The following is a 24350-nucleotide window of genomic DNA, read 5'->3' as shown; positions in this document are numbered from 1 at the left end:
CTTGGAGTAAAATCTTTTTACATTGATTTCCATTGAAAGTTAAAATATATTTTTTCTTCTCCTGTAAAATTTACATTTTGGAGATTTTTGAAGGTTTTTGCATGACGAAAAGCAAGACGTCAAAGCTAAATCTGTTGATATAGACTGTAAATTGGCTGCTGTAATGTAATAATGTTATTAACTACATCAATATATTTACATACTATAGCAAAATGGACATTATTAACTGTAAATACATATAGTTAGTGGTTTAAATGGAAATTCCACCATTTTTCTTCTGCTTAATTCAAAGTCATTCAGAGCAGTTTGGGTGTCAAACAGTTTACTGTAGAGAAATTTACTTACTCTGCTTTAAATACATGATCAAAATGATACAGGAATGATGCAAGATCTCCATTTTGGAAAACCTCTTGTAGACGGAACCAATTAAAGATAGTTCTATATAGCTCCACAAAGGTTTCACTACTGTTAGGACACAGTTAGAACCATGTTTAGGTACTTTGTAGAACCCATTTATTTCAAGAGTGCAGTGAATTTGCAACCATTTCATGTACTTACGTCTAAAGTTCTGTGATGTAGCTTTTACCTTCAAAAATATGCTGAAATTTTAAAAACCTGGTGGGTTATCCTTCACCTGAACAGTCTGATGGGCAGAGCTAGCTGCAATAAATCTGAATAAACTATAATAGCCAATTACAGAGTCCAGTTACACATCTCCCTCTTAACAGTGACTAAAGGCACATGGCAATTAAATTGCACCTCTCATCTTAACCAGTGAGCACAGCCTGCAATTATTTAATTCCTTTAACTCCATGTACTTACTGGAGTTCACGGGCAGTTCGAAAAACTTGATGAACTATTAACATCAGCGCTAGCTCCGAGGAAGCCTGTCCAGAGCAATCTCTGGAGTATGACACAAATGGTCGCGTTTCTCCCTGCCGCAGCACTTTCTGGAGGCAGGGTCACAGGTTAAGAGCAGTGAAATGGTTATAGCAGTGCGACCGTGCTGTGTGCATCAGCATGTTCCTTGCAGCTAAAAGAGTAATTTCCTGCATGCTACTTCTCGCAGGTGCTTCTTGTGGTTAGGTCCCCTAAACAGGGTGGGATTCATTATTCATGGTGGGTCAGCGGGTGTACCATGATGATGGAGCTCATCGATTCGAAGGGCAATTATAACACGGCTGTAGAGCCCCTGAAACAAGACCATTAGCGTTCCTTAATTAGCTTAAGAAAAGTACACTGCATGTCCAAATGTATGTAGACACCCCTTGTTATGAATGCATTTAGCTACTTTAAATTGCACCCATTGCTGACACAGATTATGCAAATGCACACACACAGCTTGTCTGGTCCCGCCAATACTCCTGGGATGAGTTGGGGAGTTGAGGTTGAGCTTTTTTCAGTCCTGGCACCGAAGTGGTGGAACGAACTTCCCCTGAGTGTTCGAACAGCACAGTGTCTTTAAACGCAGACTGAAGACCCATCTCATTCAAGAGTACTTGGGCGAAGAGCAGTGCTGAGTATTATGTATTATATCTCCATACCAACTTTTGTGTTTAGTAGTATCTAAGTATCTATAATATATATATGTGCGTGTGTGTGTGTGTGTGCTTATTTATTTATTTGTATTATTTAAAAAAATATATGTATATATTTATTATTTTATTTATTTTTGTTCCAAACAAGCCTCAATATAATGGCTTCATATTTCTCATTCGTAATTGTGTTTTTGTTATTCATGTTTATATTAAAACCAGTTTACATATTAAAGATTAATATTCAGCCAAAAAATAAGAAGAAATAAATAATCTCATTTTTCAGCAATTAGTAATTGTGATTTAGACTGACAGGGTCACTTTTAATGTAAATAAAATCTAATCACGTTTGTTGTCATGTCACATTTACATGTGTAAAGGTAAGTAAAAAACTTGAATGAGGGTGCTTTGGCCCTCACTGTAGTAAAAAAGAACACAGATATTTACAAAATAGAAATACTGCGTATATATACATTAACTTAATCTATACATATACTATACACACTATACACACTCTCTATGTACAATATTGTACTGGTTTAAATGTACAGGTTGATATATAATCTGAAATGTTTACATAACTATTTAAACAGCTGTGTGATGTGTGTGAAATCAAATGTAGTGTGAACGAGGAGAAGTCTTACTACACTTGTATTCACCCCTTCTTCAGTGTCTTGTTTTTACAACTCCGGTATCCAAATTATAGATACAAATAAATTGGGAAAAATTTTACATATTCTAATTAAGTACATTTGCTAATTGTAATGCTAAAACTCTGAAATCTGCTACTATCTGAATTTTACTACTTTAAATGATGTTTTCAACCATGTAACTCATTTAAACCACAGAGCAGAGAAGCTTTGTGAAAAATGAGACATTCTTCCTGAGATGGAATAATAATTTTCACAATGCTAAAAAAAAAGATGACGCAAACCTCAAATATTTTTTTTTGTTACAAAGTTGAAAATAAAGTTGTATCTTTAGAGTTAGAATAGCATAGATCTCTTCCAGACACTAAAAAATAACATTTTTTTTATATTACTGCTTCTTTATGCACTCCTTCTCATTGTGTGTTCAGTCGCAGTGAAGATCCTGTTCTTGCGGGAGGCAGAGCAGCAGCACCACTGGTGTTTCCCCTTCGCAGTAGATGGCAATCCAGCCCCCACCATCAACTGGTTGTACAACAACTCTCCACTCAATGAGACCATATACACCTACACCCAGCTGATCCCGGACCAGGACGACGGCTCCGTCCAGCATGGCTGCCTCTTCCTCAACAAGCCCACTCACCTCAACAATGGCAATTACACGCTTATAGTGGCAAACAAGCTGGGCAGAGACCAGGCTACAGCCAGCGGCAAGTTCATGGACAACCCTTTTGACCCCTTCGACCCAGAAGGCGTCATCCCTGGTAAGTGGGCATTAGTATGTCTATTGAAAGCTGATGGTTTTAAAGGGCAGATAAGGGTAATATGAAATGCATTGGTATTTGTGCGTTTGCCTCGTTACATATTGTTGCTGTCACTCACAGACCTTATATCTCCATTTGTATTGTTTTTTGACATAATGTGAATCTGGCAGTTGTTCTTCATCCGCTGTGTTAAAATTTCATGAAGAATGGACCAATATAAATGTCCAAAATGACTTGGTTTCTTGTAAAGTTAGTTTCTTGTACAGTGGTATGTCTGGAGGGGGAAGACTAAAATATAGACCAAAAAGAACACCCTGACTACAGTGAAGCATGCCAGTGGCTCAGTGATGTTCTGGGGCTGCTTTGCTTCCTCTGGCACTGGAATCCTGCATTATGTTGAGGGCAAGATGGATCCAATCAAGTATCAGGAAATCCTAAGACAAATAGAAAGCTTGGGCCTTCCAACGAGACAGTGATCCCTAGCATAGCTCAAAGTCCTGAAGGTTTCTGGAGTGGTCATCAAAAAAGTCAAAGTCAAAGTCAACTTTGTTGTCGAAACTGCCATATGTACATGACATACACAGGATTGAAATTATGTTACTCTCGGACCCAAAAGATTTCAAGATGGCGCCACAGAGTTGGCAGTCTGTTGCAACAGCTCCTGCTCACTTTTGAGTTTTCCTAACTTTTTTCCTATTTGTTCGAGTTCTTAAGTTAAATTTTTGGTAGTTTACTGTTGCTCTTGACTCCATTCACAAAGGACACTAAACGTGTGGTGTTGTGAATTTTCCCACTGTGGGTTAAACATTTAAATAAACATTAAATAACACTAAGCATTAAAAATGTAGTATAGTCATTTGTGGGAATGTAAGAGTATAAAGTGTTAATACAAATACATAAATACAAATACATAGATAGAGGTCCCTGACATTGACATCACAGTCGCCTGACCTGAACCCCATAGATAATCTTTGGTGGGATTTGAAGAAGACGATTGCAGCAGCAAACCCAAGAGTATTAGTGAACTGGAGGACATTGTCCATGAGGAATGGTCTAAGATCCCTCAGGAATGCTGCCAGAAGCTGGTGTCTGGCTGTGCATCACGTTTGCAGCAGAAGGGTCTTTATTAAGTTCTGCAGACGCTTTTCCTAATTGGGTTGAATAATTCTGAGCCTGCAGTCGTCATTGAAAGGGGCATTTAGTGTTGAATCTGGAAAAAGCACTTGTTCTGTTAGTGTTGTTAAGATATTTAAATTGGGATTGGTTTATTGCAAACATCTGAAAGATTGTACATAATAAACCTTGTTTGCTATGAGGGTTGAATACATTTGATTGCAGTTTTAAAAGGAGTTTCCCAACAAAGTACAAAATACTGGAAGAAGTATTTGTTCACCCCAAGCTGAAAATTAGCTGCCAGCTCAGCCAAATCACCCAGTTTCCTGCCCAGGATGGAATTAAACAGGGATTTTACAGTGTCACACGCTCTCCAAATGCCTGCGAAACAGAAGGGAAATACAGCTGGAACCCCGAGCTGAAGATAAACATGTCTGGAAACAAAAAGTCAAAATAATGACCTTATAATGTCTAAATAATCAGTGATGTTCTGGAAGGGTAATGATCCCTTTTTTTGAATTCCAAGTCTGAATCTTTATCAAGCTAAACAGGCTGCCGAATGATAAAGCGCATGAGCCAAAACAGATGCCTGTGTTTATTTGTTTGGAAGTTCTTAGTAGATAATGCTCTAAATTAGACACGTCCGCAAAGTGTCAGTAAACTCTTGGTAATAAGAGGTAAAAGTCACTTCCCTTCATAACACGAACACATTATACAGTGATCAGCCATGACAACAGTCACAATTGCACTTAAAGGTGGTGTTTCAGAATCTGAGCCACTTCGACAAGAACCAAATTGTGATGGGTCAGAACATCTCCAAAACTTTAGGCAGGTCTTGTGTGGTTCTGGTATGCAGTGGTCAGTACCTACCAAAAGTGCTCCAAGAAAAGACAATCTTAATCATTGAACTTGCGACAGGGTCATGGCCACCTAAGGTTCATTGATGTGATCCATGAGTTGTCAGGTCCAACCTCATAAGGTTCAGGACTTAAATGTGCCAGATAGCACAGGGCACTGTCAGAGGTCTTGTGGAGTCCATACCTCGAATGCCTAGGGCTGTTTTAGCGGCACAAGGGGCACCAACAAAAATAATTAGGCAGGTGGTTTTAATGTTATGGCTGATCAGTCAATGTCTGCAAGATGCAATAAATGTATTTGGTGTAATGGTTTTTAAATCAGAAGTGTGTAGGTACTTTTCCATACTTAATAAATGTAATTGTAATTTGTAATTGTGATATAGTTACATATATAATTAAAAAGTGATTAAAAAAAACAAAAACAGGGCGGTATACTGGAGAATTACTTTTTATTAATATCAGATCATAAGATTTTATTTTCTACTTACTAATACAAATCTGGTACAGTCAGAAATGTGAAAACTGTAATTTGAACAGCATTTCTGGGCTAAATACAAAGAAATAAATATCTACAGTGGTCTACAATTGACCTGAAAGACTGCAGAGAACACCTTGAACTGTATATACACTTCCCTGCTATGTATTTTACATTAAATACACTATTGTACACTACAGTACAAGCTTGTCTTACCTTAAATTAAACCCCAAGTCAACTATAGTTTTTTAAGACTTTTCTCCCTGTCTATCTCTGGAACCGATGAAGTGCATTAGAATTACACAGGGTTATTATAAGGGTAATTATAAGTAGGCCTAGTAATTATTTCATGTATTAATCTTGTTTTTTCTTCTTCCCCGACACCTCCCAGTGTTAACCAATGCTCCAAGTAAGTCCTTTGAATTCAATTATTTTCTAATCCATTATATCTGAAGCTCTCATATCAGAACTGTATGTTAAGAGACTCTTCAGCTACATTTCCATTTGGAAATTTTGAATGTTGAAGTGTGGCTGAACTGCGGTTGCTCTCATCTCGGTGCCTGACAAAGAGCTTTTCTTTTTTTCTAGCAGCTCCCACCAATTCAACGGATGTCACAGAGAAGCTGGAAAGCAGGCTGTTCGGGGTAAGAGGAGGACGGCAACTGATTCTTATAGAGAAAGGATGGCTCCTCAGTGATTGGGCATCAGTGTAGGCCTACCGTTATTAATACATTCAACCTGGGCAGTTGATTTGATTATTTATGAATCATAATGAATTATTTGATGGGTTGGGCTTCAAGATGCATTTTTTCACTAACGTGTGTATAGGCAGACTGCATGGCTAGGCACTTGATTTTAGACATTTGTGGCAATGGGACTGAATAAACCACCTGAATTTAATGATTAAGAGGTGTGTCCCAATACATTTGTCCATACGGTGTATAAACTCCCGTACAATTGATTGCCTCAGTTATTACATTAAGATATTGCTTATGAAGCATTTCATATGTTGCATGAATTTCATGAATTATTGATTTCTCACACATAACATAACGCATGCCTTAAGGCTATATCATGTATCCTCATGGTAAAGTGTTAGCTAATAGGTGTTTCTTACAGTATAAAACAGAGCCAGAGAGATGAAGATTTATTTGCCTTTATGTGCAGATGAATTATTGCTTCTATTGACATCAAGATAATCAGTAGATGACTCCAGTCCTAATATAATGGACAGTGACAGCCCTACATCAGTGCTAGCTTGATTGTTTCTGTTTGCAGGTGTCTGTTGCTGTAGGCCTCGCTGTATTCGCTTGCACGTTCCTCCTCATCATGGTGCTGGTAATCAATAAGTGCGGGCAGCACTCCAAGTTTGGCATCCACCGTAAGTCTTGACTTCACTCCAGTGCTGCACTTCGATGCAGAACTCTAACTAAGGGCCAGCTCTATCAGAGGCATTAGTGTGCCTGCTTTTAGTGATGTAATCAGTAATTCAGGTCATTTCAAAATGATAATTCAGAAGAAATCTACACACTTTTTCCAGCTGAAACATCCAGCTAGGACCAACTTCTGCTGGTAGCTGGATTTGGATGGCCTAAGCAGGTCTTTCTTGGTGGTCAGGGTGGTTGAAATGGTGGTCATGCAGGGCAAAAATAAACCCCATGCTGGTGGTGTAGGCCTTTTGATGGATTTGATAGACTAGCTGGTCTATGAGCAACTTGGCCAAGCTGGTCATCAACCTGGTCAAGCTGGCTGACCAGTTCAAGCTAGTCAGACATGTGGACAAGTGTGGTAATGCTGGTCAAAACGTATGGTCATGATGGTCTTACTGGCCATTCTAGTCATACAGTATGGTCAAGCTATTCATAATGATGAACCAGCTTGGTCATGCTGGTTAACAGCTGTGCTCATGCTGGTCAACTAGTATAGTTATGACAACCATGCTGGTCAACTATGGTCAAGCTGATTATATTGATGGACCAGATTGGTCATGTTGGTCAAACAGCAACTTCACTTTAGCATGAATAGGCTTCATGTGTTTTGGTATCTGGTTTCTTTAAAGGTGGACAAAAGCCTGGAGTATATAGTTTGTCCTTTGGCAAGTGGTGCTACATGCTATGGCAAGTGGTGCTACATAGCTTCCTTTGCTTGTTAGCTACATTAGCCTAGTAGCTCCAGTGCTAAGCTAAAGAAGCAAAGGTATAGGGACACCTACCATATATTGTTTTTCACAATCAAGGGTACAGGGAATGTCCACAAACTTTTGAATATGTAGTGTATATTTTCCATGGCCGTGTCTCTTCTCTGAATACTGTACTTTATGAACTGCAGCATTAGAACACAAGGATTTCAGAAATGTGGCAGAAATGTGAAGCATCTCTACGAAGGCTACAGAACATCTCTGAAGACCTTATTTAAAGGCATTTGTGATTGCTCAGCGTTCTAGATTTCAGTTCACTGTGACAAGAGCTAAGAACCAAGATTTAAGAAAGAAAAAAAGACGCTAGCCTAGAAAAAAAGACACCACCAAAACACCTTTCAGCGTTAGAAACGTGAGCTATGTGGCTGGGCATTGTGTTGCTTTTCAGTAAAGCGCAGGAGGAGGTGATAGGCTATATGGTTTCCGTCGGGGCTGTAACTTTGCACAGTGTCAGCCTAACAGCCTAGCGAAAGTCCTGCCAGGTCTTAATTACAGTTTGCAAAAGTAAATAGCACGAGCAGTGCCGGTCTCGCGCTGGCCATTAAAGAAGAGTGATGGAGCCAGGGCTTTTCTGGCCCCACTTGTTTCACTCACAAAGAAGCTAAGTGGACCTGATTGCCTCCCTCCAGTTTTACTCCCCCCACCATGTTCTCTGAATCTCTGCGTGATTGAGGGAGTCTAGTGAACTCAGAAACCTTAGCTGGTCGGTCATCTTTTTAAATGATTAGTTTGGTGAAAGTCAAATTTATACAATTTCCTCTTACCTGACATGTGTCGTCAACCCATGGATGTGATCAATAGCCGAAGATCTCCTCATAGTCTCAGGACCAACTCCTCATGGTCCTGTTTGAGACCAATGTGAGACTTGCTGTTGTTGGATGTTCTCTTTTTTCTTTTGTCACCAACCTTTTTAATGCTTATGGCCTGCACTGCTGGAAAATGTCCTTTGAATATGTATACTTTGAATAATTGTCATTTCAACTACATACAGAGTACACAGTGAAACGAAACAACGTTCCTCCAGGACCATGGAGCAACATAGACAGTGCATACAGAACACAAGTGCAACACAATACAAGTGCAGACAGACAACACAACACAGTACAGACAGAATAATAAATAATTGGCGGTAGTGTGCAAACTCTGCAGTGTGTAATAAATATTGAGTCCAGTGAGGTAGTAAGGTTATTAGTGGAAATGCTTTGTGCAGAAATGCTTCCCATTTTATCTGGGGTAAATGGTTGGAGAGAGAGAGAAAGAGTGTGCATGTAACAGAAAAGATATCAGTTCAGAAGTTGAGTTGAGTTGAGAAGTCTGATGGTTTGGGGGAAGAAGCTATTGCAGAGTCTGGTCGTGTTGGACCGGATGCTGAGGTACCATCTTCCTGATGGCAGGAGGGAGAACAGTATCAGTATTTCAGTTTTCAGTATCTGAATCTCGATTTGGTAAAAGATCCATTGTTGTCTTTGCAATCCACGTTGCTCTCAGAATTCTACTCCAAGACCAAAACTGGAAGGCATCAATATTATTTCTGTCCATCCTTTTATTGTCCAGATTTCACATCCACAAAGACCTGCGAAGACCTTACTGTAAAATATGGTGGAGGTCTAGCTTAGTCTTCTACATCTCAGAGCTAGTCAATGGGAAAAGCATGAACATCTCCACCATTTAAAGTTGAGCATTAAGGCAAAATTAAGGCTTAACAGTAGTTACTACTGTTTTTAGCTATGCAGCACAATATGCAGTGTTGGAAACCACATAAAGGAGTCGTGGTTGGAGACGTGAGACGTGGTTGGAGGTCAGTGTTTGACGAATTAGACATGCAGTTTACACATTGCTCATTCCATTAGCTGTAAAGCTCCAGTGCAAACCTATAGCATAAACCTGCTGAGTCTGCTGAATAAAAAACAGATTCACTAGTCTCTGCTGGTTGACTAGTTTAGCTCAAGACAACCATTCACCATCATATTCACCATTAGTGAATTAGATTGGATACAGATGGAATTTGGCCTCTGCATTTAAATGGCCATAAAATGAGCAACATTTTCGGGTGGCATGGAAAAAATGAGGTGTGTGTCGTTTGCATTTGGTTACAAGAGAAGCCACCGTCTTCGTACGTCTCTTGTTGTATGTCAACAGGGTCATCTGTTCTAGGCACTGAAGACGACCTCGCCGTCTCTCTCCGCTTCATGAACTTTGGTGCCAGTCCCCCATCCTCAGATGAAGGCATGCTGGACTCTGGGCTGTCCAGCTTTGTGGAGAACCCTCAGTATTTCTGTGGAATCATCAAAGACAAAGACATGTGTGAGTATAAAGATTTTAGGAAAAAACAAAAGATAGAACAGAAGAAAAAGCTGAGGATCTCAGTGTGTGTACAGATCACCATAAGATGGTAAAGTTTTGAGGTTTTAAGACCATATTAAAGTTCTGTGGATTAGAGGCACTACGATACCTGCATTTCTTTTCTGATACCGATATTGCAACCTTAAGGACCAGCCGATACGGATTGTTTTTAATTGAATCACTTCCCTTAAGGTGAGCATCTGACAGTACTGTAGGTTTTCATACTAAGACTACATAAACACTGGGCCATATTTATCCAGAGTTGTAGAGTCAGTGGTTGGTGTGGTGCAACAGATAATGCACTACAAGCCAGTGAGCTGCCACACCATGTGGGAGACTAGGGTCCGATTCCCGGTCTGGGTGACTATGCTGCGCTACACCAATAAGAGTCCTTGGGCAAGACTCCTAACACTACATTGGCCCACATCTGTAATACAAGTAACCTTGTAAGTTGCTCTGGATAACAGTGTCAGCTAAATGCCATAAATGTAAATGTAACACTGCTCTAAGATCAGTTGTTTCATTAGTGGCTATAGTCCTATCCAGTGCCATTTAAAAGACCACAGGCTGATTCCAGATCAGGGCCACTGACTCAAACAGTGTGAGTGTGGGCTGTTTCAGGCTCTAGCTTTTTTGTCTTCCTCTGATACCCAGTATTTTCTGCTGTTATCAGCCCGATCACAACACCTGGTATCAGATCACTGCAATCTCTAATGCAAGAAAATTGATTAGCATTCTTCTGTCCAAGACTCAATGCCACTCTAGCAGAGCTATCCACAAGCCTGGAGATTTATTTTTTTAGCCTACATCTCCATTTAGCCAAAATGTCTGATTCTGGATGAAACTTTAAGCAAACCTGAAGATCACCAGCAGATAACCCATGTTCCTGGGTGTTGACTGAATGGTCACAATAGGTAATGTTTGGTGATTGTAGTGCTTAAAGTAGTAGACAGTGTTCCTCCAGGATATCCTGACTATGTTTGTATGTATGCCTCCACTAAAAAATGTCCTTCCAATGTGTCCAAAATAGTATGGCTTTAGTAACAGTGCTGCAAAAACACTTTATAGACAAATCTGATCTTTATAGAGACAAATCATTGCATTCATACTTCATTTATGTTTATGCTGTGATTAATCCAAGTAGACAAAAGCTGTGCTGCAGTTAGCTGTCTGGGAATGTCCTGTTCTGAGAAGAGCTATGCAAGATGGACAAGAAACATTAGCCTTGTGATCAGTACGGGTAAAGCTTAGGCAAGATCTAACCAAAATGAAGACCACCCAGTTAACATCAGGAGGACAGAGAATTGGAGAAGTATGTTTAAATACTGGACAATTACTAATAAGGTCTACTTTAATCATGCACACTGTTACCGTATACCTACAGGCTTAGTACTCATGCAGTCATGGATTTCAGTTTCCGTGAGGCTTTCAGACTTTCACACTGTAAATAACACAAATGACCATGACCATGGCTGTTTCAGGTGTTCAGCACATTAAAAGGCAGGACATCATGCTGAAGTGGGAGCTGGGAGAAGGAGCATTTGGGAAAGTTTACCTAGCTGAGTGCGCCAACCTCTGTCCAGACACTGACAAGATGCTGGTGGCTATCAAGGTACCTTCCACATTGCTTGTTTTTCATGGTATTCTCAGATTGTTCATTTGCATAGACCACACAAGCCTGCTTATATACCCTATATGGACAAAAGTATTGGGACACACCTGTTAATCATGGAATTTGTGTGTTTCATTCAGTTTCATTGCTACAGGTGTATAAAATCAACCCCCTAGTCATGCAGTCTGTCTTTCTTACACACATTAGTGAAAGAGGGTTCAGAACGGGAGGTTCAGAAGAGCTCACTGAACTCCAGCATGGTTCTGTATGTAATAAAAGACACCGCTGCAGCAACAACAAGTCAGCTGGTGAAATGTCCCCCCTCCTAGATCTTCCACCAAATAATCGAACAGTGGAACAACAGAGAGCAACTCAGCCATCAAGTGTCAGACCACATAAAGCTACAGAACGGGGTCAGGCGGCCTGCTGACTCAATAACTGCAGAGCTCTAGACCTGCTGTTAGAGCCATATTAATGTCTAAGGGTTTACTAGAATTTAGTAGTGTCCTATAGGCGTACTAGAACATAATGAAATAGAATAGAATATAAAACTTTATTGTCCATCTTTGAAGGTTTGTGAAGGTGTCCCAATACTTTTGTCCAAATAATATAGCTAGTAATGACCTCATACATGAAGTACAATTTGGTTACTTACAAGAGATTCAAGGATGGATTAGAGACTTTCCAGTGTCTCTCCTATGACTGAAGCTGGCTAATGTCATGCAGTACACTATGAGCCAGAACGTTGTGATATCGACACAACATCATGCAAAAAGTGTAATGAAGTACTATTCATAATCGCCACTGTGGTATTGGTCATACATGTCCATCAAACAATCTTCATGGTAATGTATGTGAAAAAAAATGGACATTGGTACTTCAAAAAAAAGACAAAAATCAGAGCTGCAGACTCTGAAAAGTACAAGTCCACCCAAAGTCCACCCAGAGTCCACACAAAGTCCACCCAAAAAGTTGTGGCAAGACATAAGAGACATAAAGATAAAGTTGCTGAACTTGAGGTTAGACTTTTATTCAATTGAAGAACAAATGATCAAATCCTCATCAGCTTCTTACTAGGGCCATTTGTCTATTGGACTGTTTCAGGTGGTATTTTTTTGCAGAGTGTTGGTCTGTCGTGAATTCCTACATTGCTACTCACTACATATGATTCGTCACGTCACTCAGGACTTGTTTAGTTACTAGTAATGCAGTATTTGTTGATTAATAAGAAAACATGTTCCTGCAGCTTTATTTGCTCCAATTGTCGCAACAAATCTGCCAGTGCATTTGGCAGCGCAATGTCTTGACCACCAGTGTTTCATTTGCCACAACAAGTCTGTGTTGTTGTGTTTCCTGACCAGACGCTGAAAGACGCAAATGAGTCGACTCGTCAGGATTTCCAGCGAGAGGCCGAGCTCCTGACCGTTCTCCAGCACGAGCACATCGTCCGCTTCTATGGAGTGTGTACAGATGGAGAGCCTCTTGCCATGGTGTTTGAGTACATGAGGCATGGTGATCTCAACCGCTTCCTCAGGTCAGTGATTGCAAACGGAAAGCGTCGGTCAGTTCTACACACTAATCTCTTTTAATGTGTGCTGTATATGAACCATATGCCAGATGGTTTAGACACATTTCCTGGTGCAGATCAGCTCAGCCCTCACCACAAAAGTCACTCTACTCTAGTGATATCATTTATATCATCAGTTTATTAAAATTAAAGAAGGAATTCCATCAATATATTCTCTATAACAGTGCATTTAATGGTGGCCTTTTGTTTTCTCTTTAAAGGCCGCATGGGAGAATTACAGCATGCTATAATCCATGACACATGTGCTGGTTTCTTGGGTCAGTGCATTGGCCAAAGGTCATGAGCACATCCCACTGCCTCATCTTACAAGCCACAAAGGATAACACTGTATTAGCATGGCCAGGGCACTGTCCAGCCTCACATAACCAGCATTGATGTTGCGGCTTGTCTAACAGCACACTCGGTCCTCTTACAGTTTTGACAGACAGCAGGCAGATGTTCTTTGACCAATTTCACCAGTCTTCTGCATGGAAGTGAATTGCTGCACACCTTATAGAATACGGAGCCATTAGCAAGTGTGTTAATAGACCCGAAGTACTGGAGATGATTAGTTAAAGCAGACAAAGCCTCCATCAAAGAAGCACGTCAAAAGAACTTTAGCACAGTCTATTAAAATATATTAGCATTGTGCCGGCCGCGCTCTCAGATCGTCTTCGGATCCGCTTTTACAAAGGATTAAACAGCAGTGGCGCAATTTTGTTGGGTTTTCAACCAGAAAAGTTACAACAATTACTTTCAACTGTTCGGAAGCCTTCATATGTGGAGATTTCTGCATATTTGTAATGACGAGATCCAACTTTCTAAGTTCACAAAAATAGAGACAATGTGATACTGGGAACCATTTGCAATATAATGATTGGCAGCCACAGTCTCTAATCTCCAATCTCAAAGTGCTTCTTATTCTGGCAAAACTTCAGAATAAACCTGCTGTGAGAATGGCGGTGACAGAAAATCAGCCAGAATCATTAGGCTAAGTGAGGCAACGAGAAACATGTAATTCAGACACCCTAACCAGATCATCTGGAGGGTGGTACTGTGTTTATTTTGGGTTTGGAAGGGTTGGAATTATCTACTATAATCTGGTAGACCCCTCTCACAGCTCAATGTCCATGCTATTAACCAGCAGCTCTAGAGGTACACTGTACGTCCAAATCTTTAGGTTGCATCCATTGCTCATACAGATGTGCAAATGCACACACATAGCTTGTCTAGTCCCTGTAGAGAAGTACAACCAATAGACTAGGACTCTCTTGAGCAGATAAACATGAACCTACTGGCCATGCTGCCTAATGCCAGGCGTGGGCTGTAAAGAGGAGGCCCACAGTAACACTATTGTCACTGAATGCAATAAAACCTCACAATAGTAGAAAGCCTTCCCTGGACAGTAAAGACAGTTACTCCAGCCAAAGCAGGATATTTATTTTAATGCCCTTGATATCAGAAGAAACAAACAATGAGCAAGTGTCCCAATACTTTTGTCCATATGGTGAATATTGTTATAAATTCCTTTCTTGATCCCCCAAACTTCAGATTGCTGTCTTCCTCAAGCCTCAAGCCTCTTTTTGGGGGGATTTTTATTTTACACATACTGATGTGACCATTGGCTTTTTGATAGCATATCTAGAGTATAAGGGTGAGGGTCTCCCTCCACAGAATTGCCCACCATTCTAACCATTTTGGTCACTCTGTTAAACGGTGGAATCAACGCTTCACTTTCGCAGCTTGACTTTACCCCAGTTGCCAGTCCACCACATGTATGATCAATTGGCGAAATAGTGTTGCGTTAAATATAAGCTCATTATGATTGGTGTAGGGGAGGAGCCTTCTAACAACAAAGGCACCAATCAGGATGAAGGATGAATAATCTCCGATAGAATGAAACGCATGAATTTTGTATTAAATGCGAAGGATTTTTACAACGTTGATGAGCTTAACGGTTTGTATAATTGCACAAATTTGACTTCTTACGAAAAAACCTGTGCATCCCCCATTAAAATGTAGATATATTTACATGTACCAGAGCAGAGAGTTTACAGAGCAGTAACAGAAGAACTGCAAGTGCGACTGAGTGCATCTACCCAACTCTGTCCAAATCCATCTTCCCATAGCGCAGCCCGCTGTACACTGAAGGCTGTCTTCATCTTCTTAAAGATGATGAAAAGTTCTCAGAACCACAGGCCTGCTGGACAATGTGAATAGAAAAAGGCCATATGTCCAGCACAGTGGAGTCTCAGTGACACATCCAGTGCGCAAGGAGCTGGTCCGCCAGGTGGTGGGGAGGCCAGATTGGGAGTGGAAATCACATTTCCAGTAGATAGTCCATGGATGGAGTCTCCAGTCTGAGCAGCAGCTGCTGTTCTCCTGCCACCTGCCTGATAAACTAATAGTAATCACACTGGGACCCTCTCAACCACATGGAAAGGCCGGAGAGTGACAGAGTGGATAGGCGCAGATATTAGGATGAATGGAGAGGGGCTTTGCGCTCTGGAGCCCGAACATGACAAGAGTGACTTTATAGCATTAGAGGATGGAACACAAAATGGCTCACTTTGGTTGGAAGAGCTTGTCTCACTTGCTAAATGTGATGTATTGCAGTACATGAATAGTCTATCAGAAGTTGCACACATGGTCATGGCTGTGGTGAGTCTGCCAGCTGATGGAGCACCATATCCTGGCTGAACTGAGTTCCAGTAGTATCTCCTCTGTGTTATTATGTACTTTAAGCTTGAAAGTCAAACCATGACTGGAGCGTGCACTCACCAGCCACTTTATTAGAAACAGCTGTAGCTGTAGCTGTGTAGCACCACCTTGCTGGTGTACAGTTACATATTATAGCCTATCTGTTGATGTTCTTCTTAGTAGCCCTTAAACTGGTGGACCGTCTGGTGGAAAAAGAGCTGTTCCTGGCTGAATATTTTTGGTTGTGGACCACGCTCAACCTAGCTATGACACTATAAGCATTAGATACTGCAGATTTTCCACCTTCACTTCAGGAGTGTGTAGTCACACATGCCATGACCAGACTGAAGATGATTGGATCTGAGAGAACAGTCCTCGACCAGATCCACAATTCAATCCATGGCAGTACATTTGTTGACATCTCCTCAAGGCAATGTTCAAATGTTTGTGGACGCCCCTACTAATGGATGCATTTAGCTACTTAAAGTCGCACCCATTGCTGACACAGGTGTGCAAATGCACATACACACAGCTCACATAGGACTTTCTGGAGCAGATAAACATGGACCTATTGGCACCATGTCTAATGCCAGGTGTGGGCTAGAGGTGTATAAAGACCCTCAGCATTGAGCTGTGGGCCAGTGGAGCTGTGTTCTCTGGAATAAAGGTGCTGCTCCATCCAATACTATTGGGATGAGTTAAGGACTTAGGGATGATGTGGGGTGGTGATTATCCAACATCCTGACCTCACTACTGATCTTATTGCTAAATGCAATCAAATCCTCAGAGCAATGTTCTAAAAATCCCTAGACATCCCTCTTTTTTAATACCCTTGATTTCAGAAGAAATGAATGAACAGCTGTCCCAATACTTTTGTCCATATATGTTAATAGGCAGTTTGTCCCCACTTTGCTTCAGTAACAGCCTCTGATGTTTTTAGAAGGCTTTCTACTAAGTGTTGGAAAATGCTGTGAGGATTTGATTGCTATCAGCCACTAAAGCCTCAGTAAGGTCAGGTACTGATTGATGAAATGATCAGTTCTGGATCTCAAGCTCCACTCTAACATATGCCAAAGATGTTGGATGGAGCGCCATCATTCCAGGGAATGCTGTGAACTCTACACTCTCCTCTTTTTAATAAGTATAAATTGTCTCCTTTGCTCAGGGCTCACGGTCCAGACGCTCGGATCCTGGACGAGGTGAAGATGCCACCGATGGGTCAGCTGACCCTGCCGCAGATGCTTCAGATAGCTGCCCAGATCGCCTCGGGCATGGTGTACCTGGCCTCACTCCACTTCGTGCACAGGGACCTTGCCACTAGGAACTGCCTGGTGGGGGAAGGCCTGGTGGTCAAGATCGGAGACTTTGGCATGTCCAGAGACATCTACAGCACTGATTACTACAGGGTTGGTCCAACTTCAAACAAACCTTTAACTTAGGGAGTGTGGGTGAAATCTGTGTGCCCTATACAGTATCAGTCAAAAGTTTGCACACACCTGGTTGAATGTGTGCTGATCATCATCTTCCTGAAATTTCATCCAAGTGTTTGGGTGCCATATTTTGTTTTTTTACAAGAGAGGACACAAGAAAGGCTAAACCAAAAATACACTGCATGTCCAATTGTTTGTGGACACCCCGCTAAAGAATGCATTTAGCTTATTTAAGTCGCACCCATTGCTTACACATATGTACAAATGCACACACACACAGCTTGTCTAGTCTCTGTAGAGAAGATCTGCCAATAGAATAGGACTCTCTGGAGCAGATAAGCATGAACCTATTGGCACCATGCTGCCTAATGCCAGGCGTGGGCTATAGAGGGGTATAAAGCCCCCCAGCATTGAGCTGTGGAGCAGTGGCAGAACTGTGTTCACTGGATTGATGGTGCTCCATCCAATACTTTTGGGTTGAGTAAAGGACTTGGGAATGAGGTGGGGTGGTGATCATACAACATCCTGACCTCACTAACGCTCACTGAAGATTCTGACATTCACCAGTGTTTTCTTGTCCGGGATTTGTTCAGTTTGATAAGGACAGTGGGCTCCACCATTCAGAGTCTGCGCTTTAAAAACATCATCAATCTTTTTTAAAGAATTTTTTTAAGAAGACACTGCTGAATGAGGCCCGGTGATTTTTCACATTGAAGAACAGAAGTGAGGACATCAGCGCATATGGAATTATGCATTCATGCAGTTTTAGACATTCATGACATTCTTGCACACAGCTTTGTAATAAGCCAATTGAGATGCTTTTTAAACCTTGAAGAATATGCCCAGACCTTGGCAACGTTCACATTTCCAGATTGAATTGGCTCAAATATGATGTTTCTGCCTTAATATGGCCCTGATCTGATGTTTTCAAATCAGATCTGAACTACACAGTCATATGTGCTTCTACCTATGTGATACATAGGTGATTTGTGGCCATGAATAAGAAAGTTTTTTTTTCTCCCATCTGCGCCGTGAACCATCCTTCATTGCTAATGTAGCAGCAGTGCTTAACTGTATGTGGTTAATGCCAGTAATCACTGAATACATCTGACCTTTTTCACCTTCGTTTCACTCTGATAATGAACAGCTGAGAACTGCTCAGAGCAAGTTATCTTCTTGACGACAGCATTTGCTGTTACTTTTAGACATTTAGACAGGCTGAAAACTAAGGCTGCATCTCAGCCTTATATAGGTCATAAAATAGCAGCTTTACAGTACAGTACAGTATGCAAACAGTACAGTTACAGTTTACATTTATCCAGAGTGACTTACAAAAGTGCTTCACTGTTTACTCAGAAAATATCCTTAGCTGGTTTGTAGTCTTGGAAGAGGAGGGTCTTCAGTCTGCGGTTGAAGACATTTGCCGTTCAGACACCCAGGGGATGTTCGTTCCACCACTTCGATGCTCTTAAAGGATGGCGGGTCAAGCTGAGCTGCACTCGAAGCTGGAAGGGCTCCTGGTACTGATCGGCTTTTGACCACTGCTATCAAATACAGAGGGGCTGGTCCAGTCTGGGCTTTGTAGGCCAGTGTCAGGGTTTTGAGTCTGATGCAGGCAGCAGCTACAGCAGCAAAGGAGTAACAGTAGAGCTATTTAGTATCCAGTGTGAAAAATAGTACTATAGTAATATTTTACTGATCAAATAATTGCTTTATTTAAAGTATGATAAAATGAGTTACCTACAAAGGTCATGGCACATTTTCTGTATTATATTAGATTTTAAATAATTAAGAATTGTACTCTAACATGTACAGAGAAATGTCATAGGTAGCATGGATTTGTTCTATTGAACCCCTCCTGGGATCAGACAAGTATTTCTGAGTGTGATTCTGATATATCTGTGGAACAGTTTATTAATATTTCTGTTGGACTATTTTCATGCACTAAAGCAAACCCAAATAACATATGAGTGCTGGTACTGTAGGTCTGGTGCATGCTCAGGTACGGTATTTAAAACATCTCTCTTTCTCTCTCTCTCTCTCTCTCTCTCTCTCTCTCTCTCTCTCTCTTTATGTCTCTCTCGCTCTCTTTCTCTTTCTCACAGGTCGGAGGCAGAACCATGCTGCCTATTCGCTGGATGCCGCCTGAAAGCATCATGTACAGAAAGTTCACCACGGAAAGTGATATCTGGAGCTTTGGGGTTGTCCTCTGGGAAATCTTCACCTATGGCAAACAGCCCTGGTACCAGCTCTCCAACAGTGAGGTACATCACCACCCTCACAGCCTGCACCAACAGTGGCTTTACAGCCGTACAACACACAGATATCTGAGAGGAAACAGCTTTTTCTCTTGTTTTCTGCAACGTTCAGAGTAAAGATCAAATTCCAGATAGTATTAGATTTACTTCACTGTTTAAAGGTTCAGAGTTAATGTTGTTGGTAATATTAATTCAATAGTTAACACAAAGAGAGTGCTAGTCAGCTTCGAGGGTTTCAGTAGTAATAAATCAGTGGGTAATCAGAGTCCAGAATGATGAATGAGATGTATGTGATTCCGAAATGACTGGAAAAGCTGTAGAACATCAAGAATGAAGTTGTCCTTCAATTAATATAATCATGTTTCAAAGGCAGAGCATGTTGCTTTCATGCTGGCATTGCAGACCTCGACATTCAACGACGTCAGTGACTCCAGAGTCGCAGATTAAAGACTGTTTAAATGAATGAATGCAGGAAGAAGAACAGTGCAGAGGGGCAAAGGAGCTGACCTAACCCAATCCAAGCCCAAGAGTAGGAAAAATTGGTGAAATGTCTGAACCAGATGCGAGACTGTTTTAATGCCAGGTATAATGCCAGGTATTGATATCTGGCTGATATCAGTAGAAAAAAGAAGGAACTCAAACCTGTAGCAAACTTATGCTGAAACTCACACTTTGCAACATTCCTACTGTGGGGTAGTGGAGTCTGAGCTGGAGTAGTTAGAGAAATATGGCCTACATTTTCAGATGCTCATCTCATATCAGAGGGGTGTGACATATGGCCTGAAAAAGAGTCTAATTCAGGCCACCATATAAATAAATACATAAAAAGAATCCATGTTTTTTGTTCTTGAAAACATTTATTGGACATTTTATATAATAATAATAATATTAATAATAATAATAATAATCTTCTCTGGCAGAGGCTACACGTGATGCTGAAAGCAAGCTAAAGGCTCATTTATTTAATTTATGCTAAACTATACTTAAAAACGTTAAATATGGATAGGGATAGCGCCGAAGCCTTCTGTCCGTACTCTGTGTCCTTTTTTCCTTCGTATTTGTGCACGTTCTGTAAAAGCTTACGGATACAGACTGAACAGAACAGTATCACTGGAAATTGTGGGGGCAGTGTAACCAATAGTCCGAGAGAAACATGACCACTGCCATATGGACATGACGAATAAGCAGCTCTGACAGAAAAAAAAGACTTATGATAAAACCTTTTACAGCATTTTTACAGCCGCTGCCTCTTGCATCTTTTTTGTAGTAAGTACAATATCACAACCTCCTCCACCGTCGCTATGTTTGTTTGTCAGAAGCTTTTGACTCTGAAATGCCCTCCAGTATTGCTTAACTCACATACCAATGTAAGGACGTGTAGAAATATGTGGACAGTGAAACAGACATTATCATTTTTGGACAGAAAGGGAGAATAGGGAGCCATAGGAATTACATGCAACCATGTCTCTTTTTAAGAAAAGGGTTTTTTCAATGATAAATTGGCCCACTTGACATTGTATGTAATCCCAGTTCGAGTGTCCAAGGACACTATAAGCTACTGTGCGACCAAAAACATTCCTTGTGTGCACATATTTGGCCAATAAAGCCAGCTTTTGAGCTAAATGTGGACCATTTACAGCACTAACAGGTCAGTTACGACAATGGGAAGTAAAATGTGAGCCAAAGCTTGGGACAAATGCAACCTACCATTATAATGTTTGTATAGCTTTTGCATTAGCTGCATTTAGCTGATGTCATTTTTTAAAAATATATATTTGTTTGTTGAATTATCCCCCTTTCTCCCCCTCATTTGATACTGCCAAATGAACCCACCTGTTCGGAGCTCCCCCTAGCACTTGCAATGCTCTTAAAACTAGGAGGGTAAGGACTTAGCACCTGTCTCCTCCTATACACGCAAAGCCAGACACCGCCTTTTTTTCTGCTGCCGATGTGGCATTGCTGGGCATCTGACATGCTCAGAGGAAAGCCGCGAGTCCTCAGCCTCACCACACAAGCCTGTGATCACTTTAATAGGGATGCTCTGAAATAGACGTGTTCATTTTTGGGTGTAAATGGAGTATAGGGATCTTAAGAGGCAAGGGAGGGGAGAACAAAGTAGAGCACCTTCCACCCAACTGAGACTCTGGCCACTGATGGCAAAGCAGAATAGCTTGGGATTCGAACTCGTGACCTCCGGGCCATAGTGGTAGTGCATTAGACCCCTAAACCACTCTGAGCCCTAAGCTGACGCTCTGATCCAGAGCAACTTACATGTGAGTCATGTTCCACAGGCAGGAGAATGTAGAGTTAGATGTCTTGCCCAAGTCTTGACTCCTGTTGGTGTAGCATGGTGTAAGGGTCCGGCTGGGTTTCACAGCAGTATGTGGGCTGGGTGTGTAAATGTGGGCCAGAACTGGGCTATGACTCTATGGGAAGTCTCTGGGAAGTGGCCACGTGTCAGATTGGACAAAAATGAAAGTTTAGAATTGGAAAAATGTGGACAGTGTGGAAGTGTGTTGAACTAAAGCACAAGGCAGCGGCAGTCTGACAGTGATGTAAGCTGTAAACATCCCCCTTTGAAAGAGATCAGTTTGTGCACTTATGATAGAGGGATCAATAGATTTATAGGTACTATAAGTGGTCCAGACCTTTTCAGAGAAGTGACTGAGAAGTGGACTCTGGGTGTGACCGCAACTGCGCCATTACGGGGGAGAAGCCTCTCCACTTTCAAGAGCAGGGTAGATCACTTTTCCCATCTACTCAATTTTAATCCGATTGCGCCTCATCTTCGCCCTGGGCCAATGTTGTTTAACCTCGTTAACCTAATTCTCATTGGCTCATAATGGACAGGGCTAATCATCTCATTATGGGGAGACTAATTGTAAGGGTCACAGACAGACTGGCCATGACTAGCACTGGGAGGGCCGGGAGAATTTCGGAAAGGGTCAATGTGGATCTTTGTTAATTCACCGGAGTGATTGATAGGCCATTTCGGCATGATGTAGTGGAGTGCTGACAGGAGCTCACTATACCATTCAATTAGGTAGGAGACAATGCCTACAGGGGTTGGAGTCACTGGCTGTTTAATGTTTGACCATTGGCCATAGAGAGAACTTTTCTTATCAGTCCGTGGCAATGATTGATGCAGTAGCGTGGGGGGGTCTGTTAAACGATATAATACACAGGGTGGTGTCCATCTCAATAAATAATCCTATAGAGATTTCAGAGTACTCCAGCGTTTCTTTAGCCTAATCTGTAGCATACAGTCCATTACCATGGACAGTTATTTCAGTACAGTGTTGCAGTGCTTCTGCCCGTTGGCTTCTTATATAAGGGTGTTTTTTAGTAGTGGAAAATAATTTAATGGTATTTTTTTTAATAAATATTAATTTTACTAGCTGATTTATTTAATATATTTCATACTGCTCCTTTTTTAGACCTGTTCAAATATAATTATAAATAAATACCTTATACTTATCTTATCTTGTCTAATTTACTTTCTTATTTACTTACTTTTACTTTTATGCATTTTCTCACACTGTTGTATTTACTGTATGTACTGTAATATTCCCTTTGTATACACTATATATCCAAATGTTTGTGGACACCCAGCTGTTACTGTTGCACCCATTACTGACACAGATGTGCTAATACACATACACAGACTGTCTAGTCCCTGTAGAGAAGTACTGCCAATATAATAAGAGTCTCTGGAGCAGATAAATATGAATAAAACCAAATCAAACCAAATTTATTTGTATAGCACAACTGGTTTTGTCACAAAGCAGCTTTACAGCTTTACACAATCAGTAATTAGTAAAAAGACAAGAAGACCTAAGAAACCTAAGACCCCCAGTGAGCAGCCAAACGCCACAGTGGCAGAGAAAAACTCCCTCAGAGCTGGAGGAAGAAACATTGGGACTCACAGGGGGGATCCATCTATTCTCTTCTGGTCAGAGCTGTTTATAAATTATTGATAAAACTCACGAACCACCCAAACGGCTGTACTGCTCATACTACTGTATGAGCAGGTGTCCCAATAGTTTTGTCCACATAGTGTCGGCTAGTAGGCTAGAAAGCATTAAACAGCATAAAACTGTATTGAATTACCCTATGGGGTAAGTTGTCACTTTTGCACTCATGATGCTTTCGGCTGAAATGTTCATTCTGGTTGATACTGCAGCAGAAAAATGTAGATAACTTGATCAAGCTCAAATAATTAAAAATTATTGATCAAAAACTAAATGTCAGGCTGTGTCCTGCTCTACTGTATAATGAAGAGTAGCATCTTTTTTAGGTTTCAGGTTTCTTCCACCTTTCTAAACCTTTGATTCTTCTGCAGGCGATCGAATGCATCACGCAAGGCCGTGAGCTGGAGCGGCCGCGGACGTGTCCCAAAGAGGTGCACCTCCTCATGCAGGGCTGCTGGCAGAGAGAACCTCAGCAGCGTCTCGTCATCAAAGACATCTACAGCCGCCTGGTGGCTTTGGTCAAGAACCCGCCGGTCTACCTGGACATCTTGGAGTGAACCGAGAGGACGACCCAGCTGGCAGATGTTCAGGTCGAGGACATGGATTCTGTGGAGCGTTGGAGATGGAGACGGAGCCGAAGCCAAAGGAACTGTAAAGAGCAGTAAGGAACCTGCAGGAGTCCCTGTTGCTTGTATAGCTGCCCGCACTGACTTTGCTACGCCATGCTTGGTCTCTTCCACAGAGCATCCATCAGGCCTTTACTTTTGTGGGAAGGACAAAGAGGGCGGATCATCTGAACGTGCACTTGGAGCTCAGTTAAGTGCAAAAATTCCTTCGAGTATTCAGCAGTTTCCGAGAAGCGCAAATTCATCGAGAAATTC

At 41.3% G+C, this 24350-nt stretch overlaps 1 protein-coding gene across 1 annotated transcript in view; it reads left to right on the top strand.

Moving 5' to 3' along the window:
• Positions 1-24026, top strand: part of ntrk1 (neurotrophic tyrosine kinase, receptor, type 1) — a 44096-nt gene extending 20070 nt beyond the window's left edge. Inside the window, exons 8-17 of the mRNA XM_072692372.1 lie at positions 2614-2946; positions 5783-5800; positions 5980-6035; positions 6670-6772; positions 9728-9892; positions 11413-11543; positions 12905-13077; positions 16976-17216; positions 19346-19504; positions 23841-24026. Of these exons, the coding sequence (XP_072548473.1) occupies positions 2614-2946; positions 5783-5800; positions 5980-6035; positions 6670-6772; positions 9728-9892; positions 11413-11543; positions 12905-13077; positions 16976-17216; positions 19346-19504; positions 23841-24026 (1565 nt within the window). The remainder of the gene's footprint in view (positions 1-2613; positions 2947-5782; positions 5801-5979; positions 6036-6669; positions 6773-9727; positions 9893-11412; positions 11544-12904; positions 13078-16975; positions 17217-19345; positions 19505-23840) is intronic.
• Positions 24027-24350: the final 324 nt, after the last annotated feature.

The sequence above is a fragment of the Salminus brasiliensis genome, chromosome 1 (genome assembly GCF_030463535.1).
Source record: "Salminus brasiliensis chromosome 1, fSalBra1.hap2, whole genome shotgun sequence".
Lineage (NCBI taxonomy): Eukaryota > Metazoa > Chordata > Actinopteri > Characiformes > Bryconidae > Salminus > Salminus brasiliensis.
This window is presented reverse-complemented; position numbering and strand designations above follow the sequence as displayed.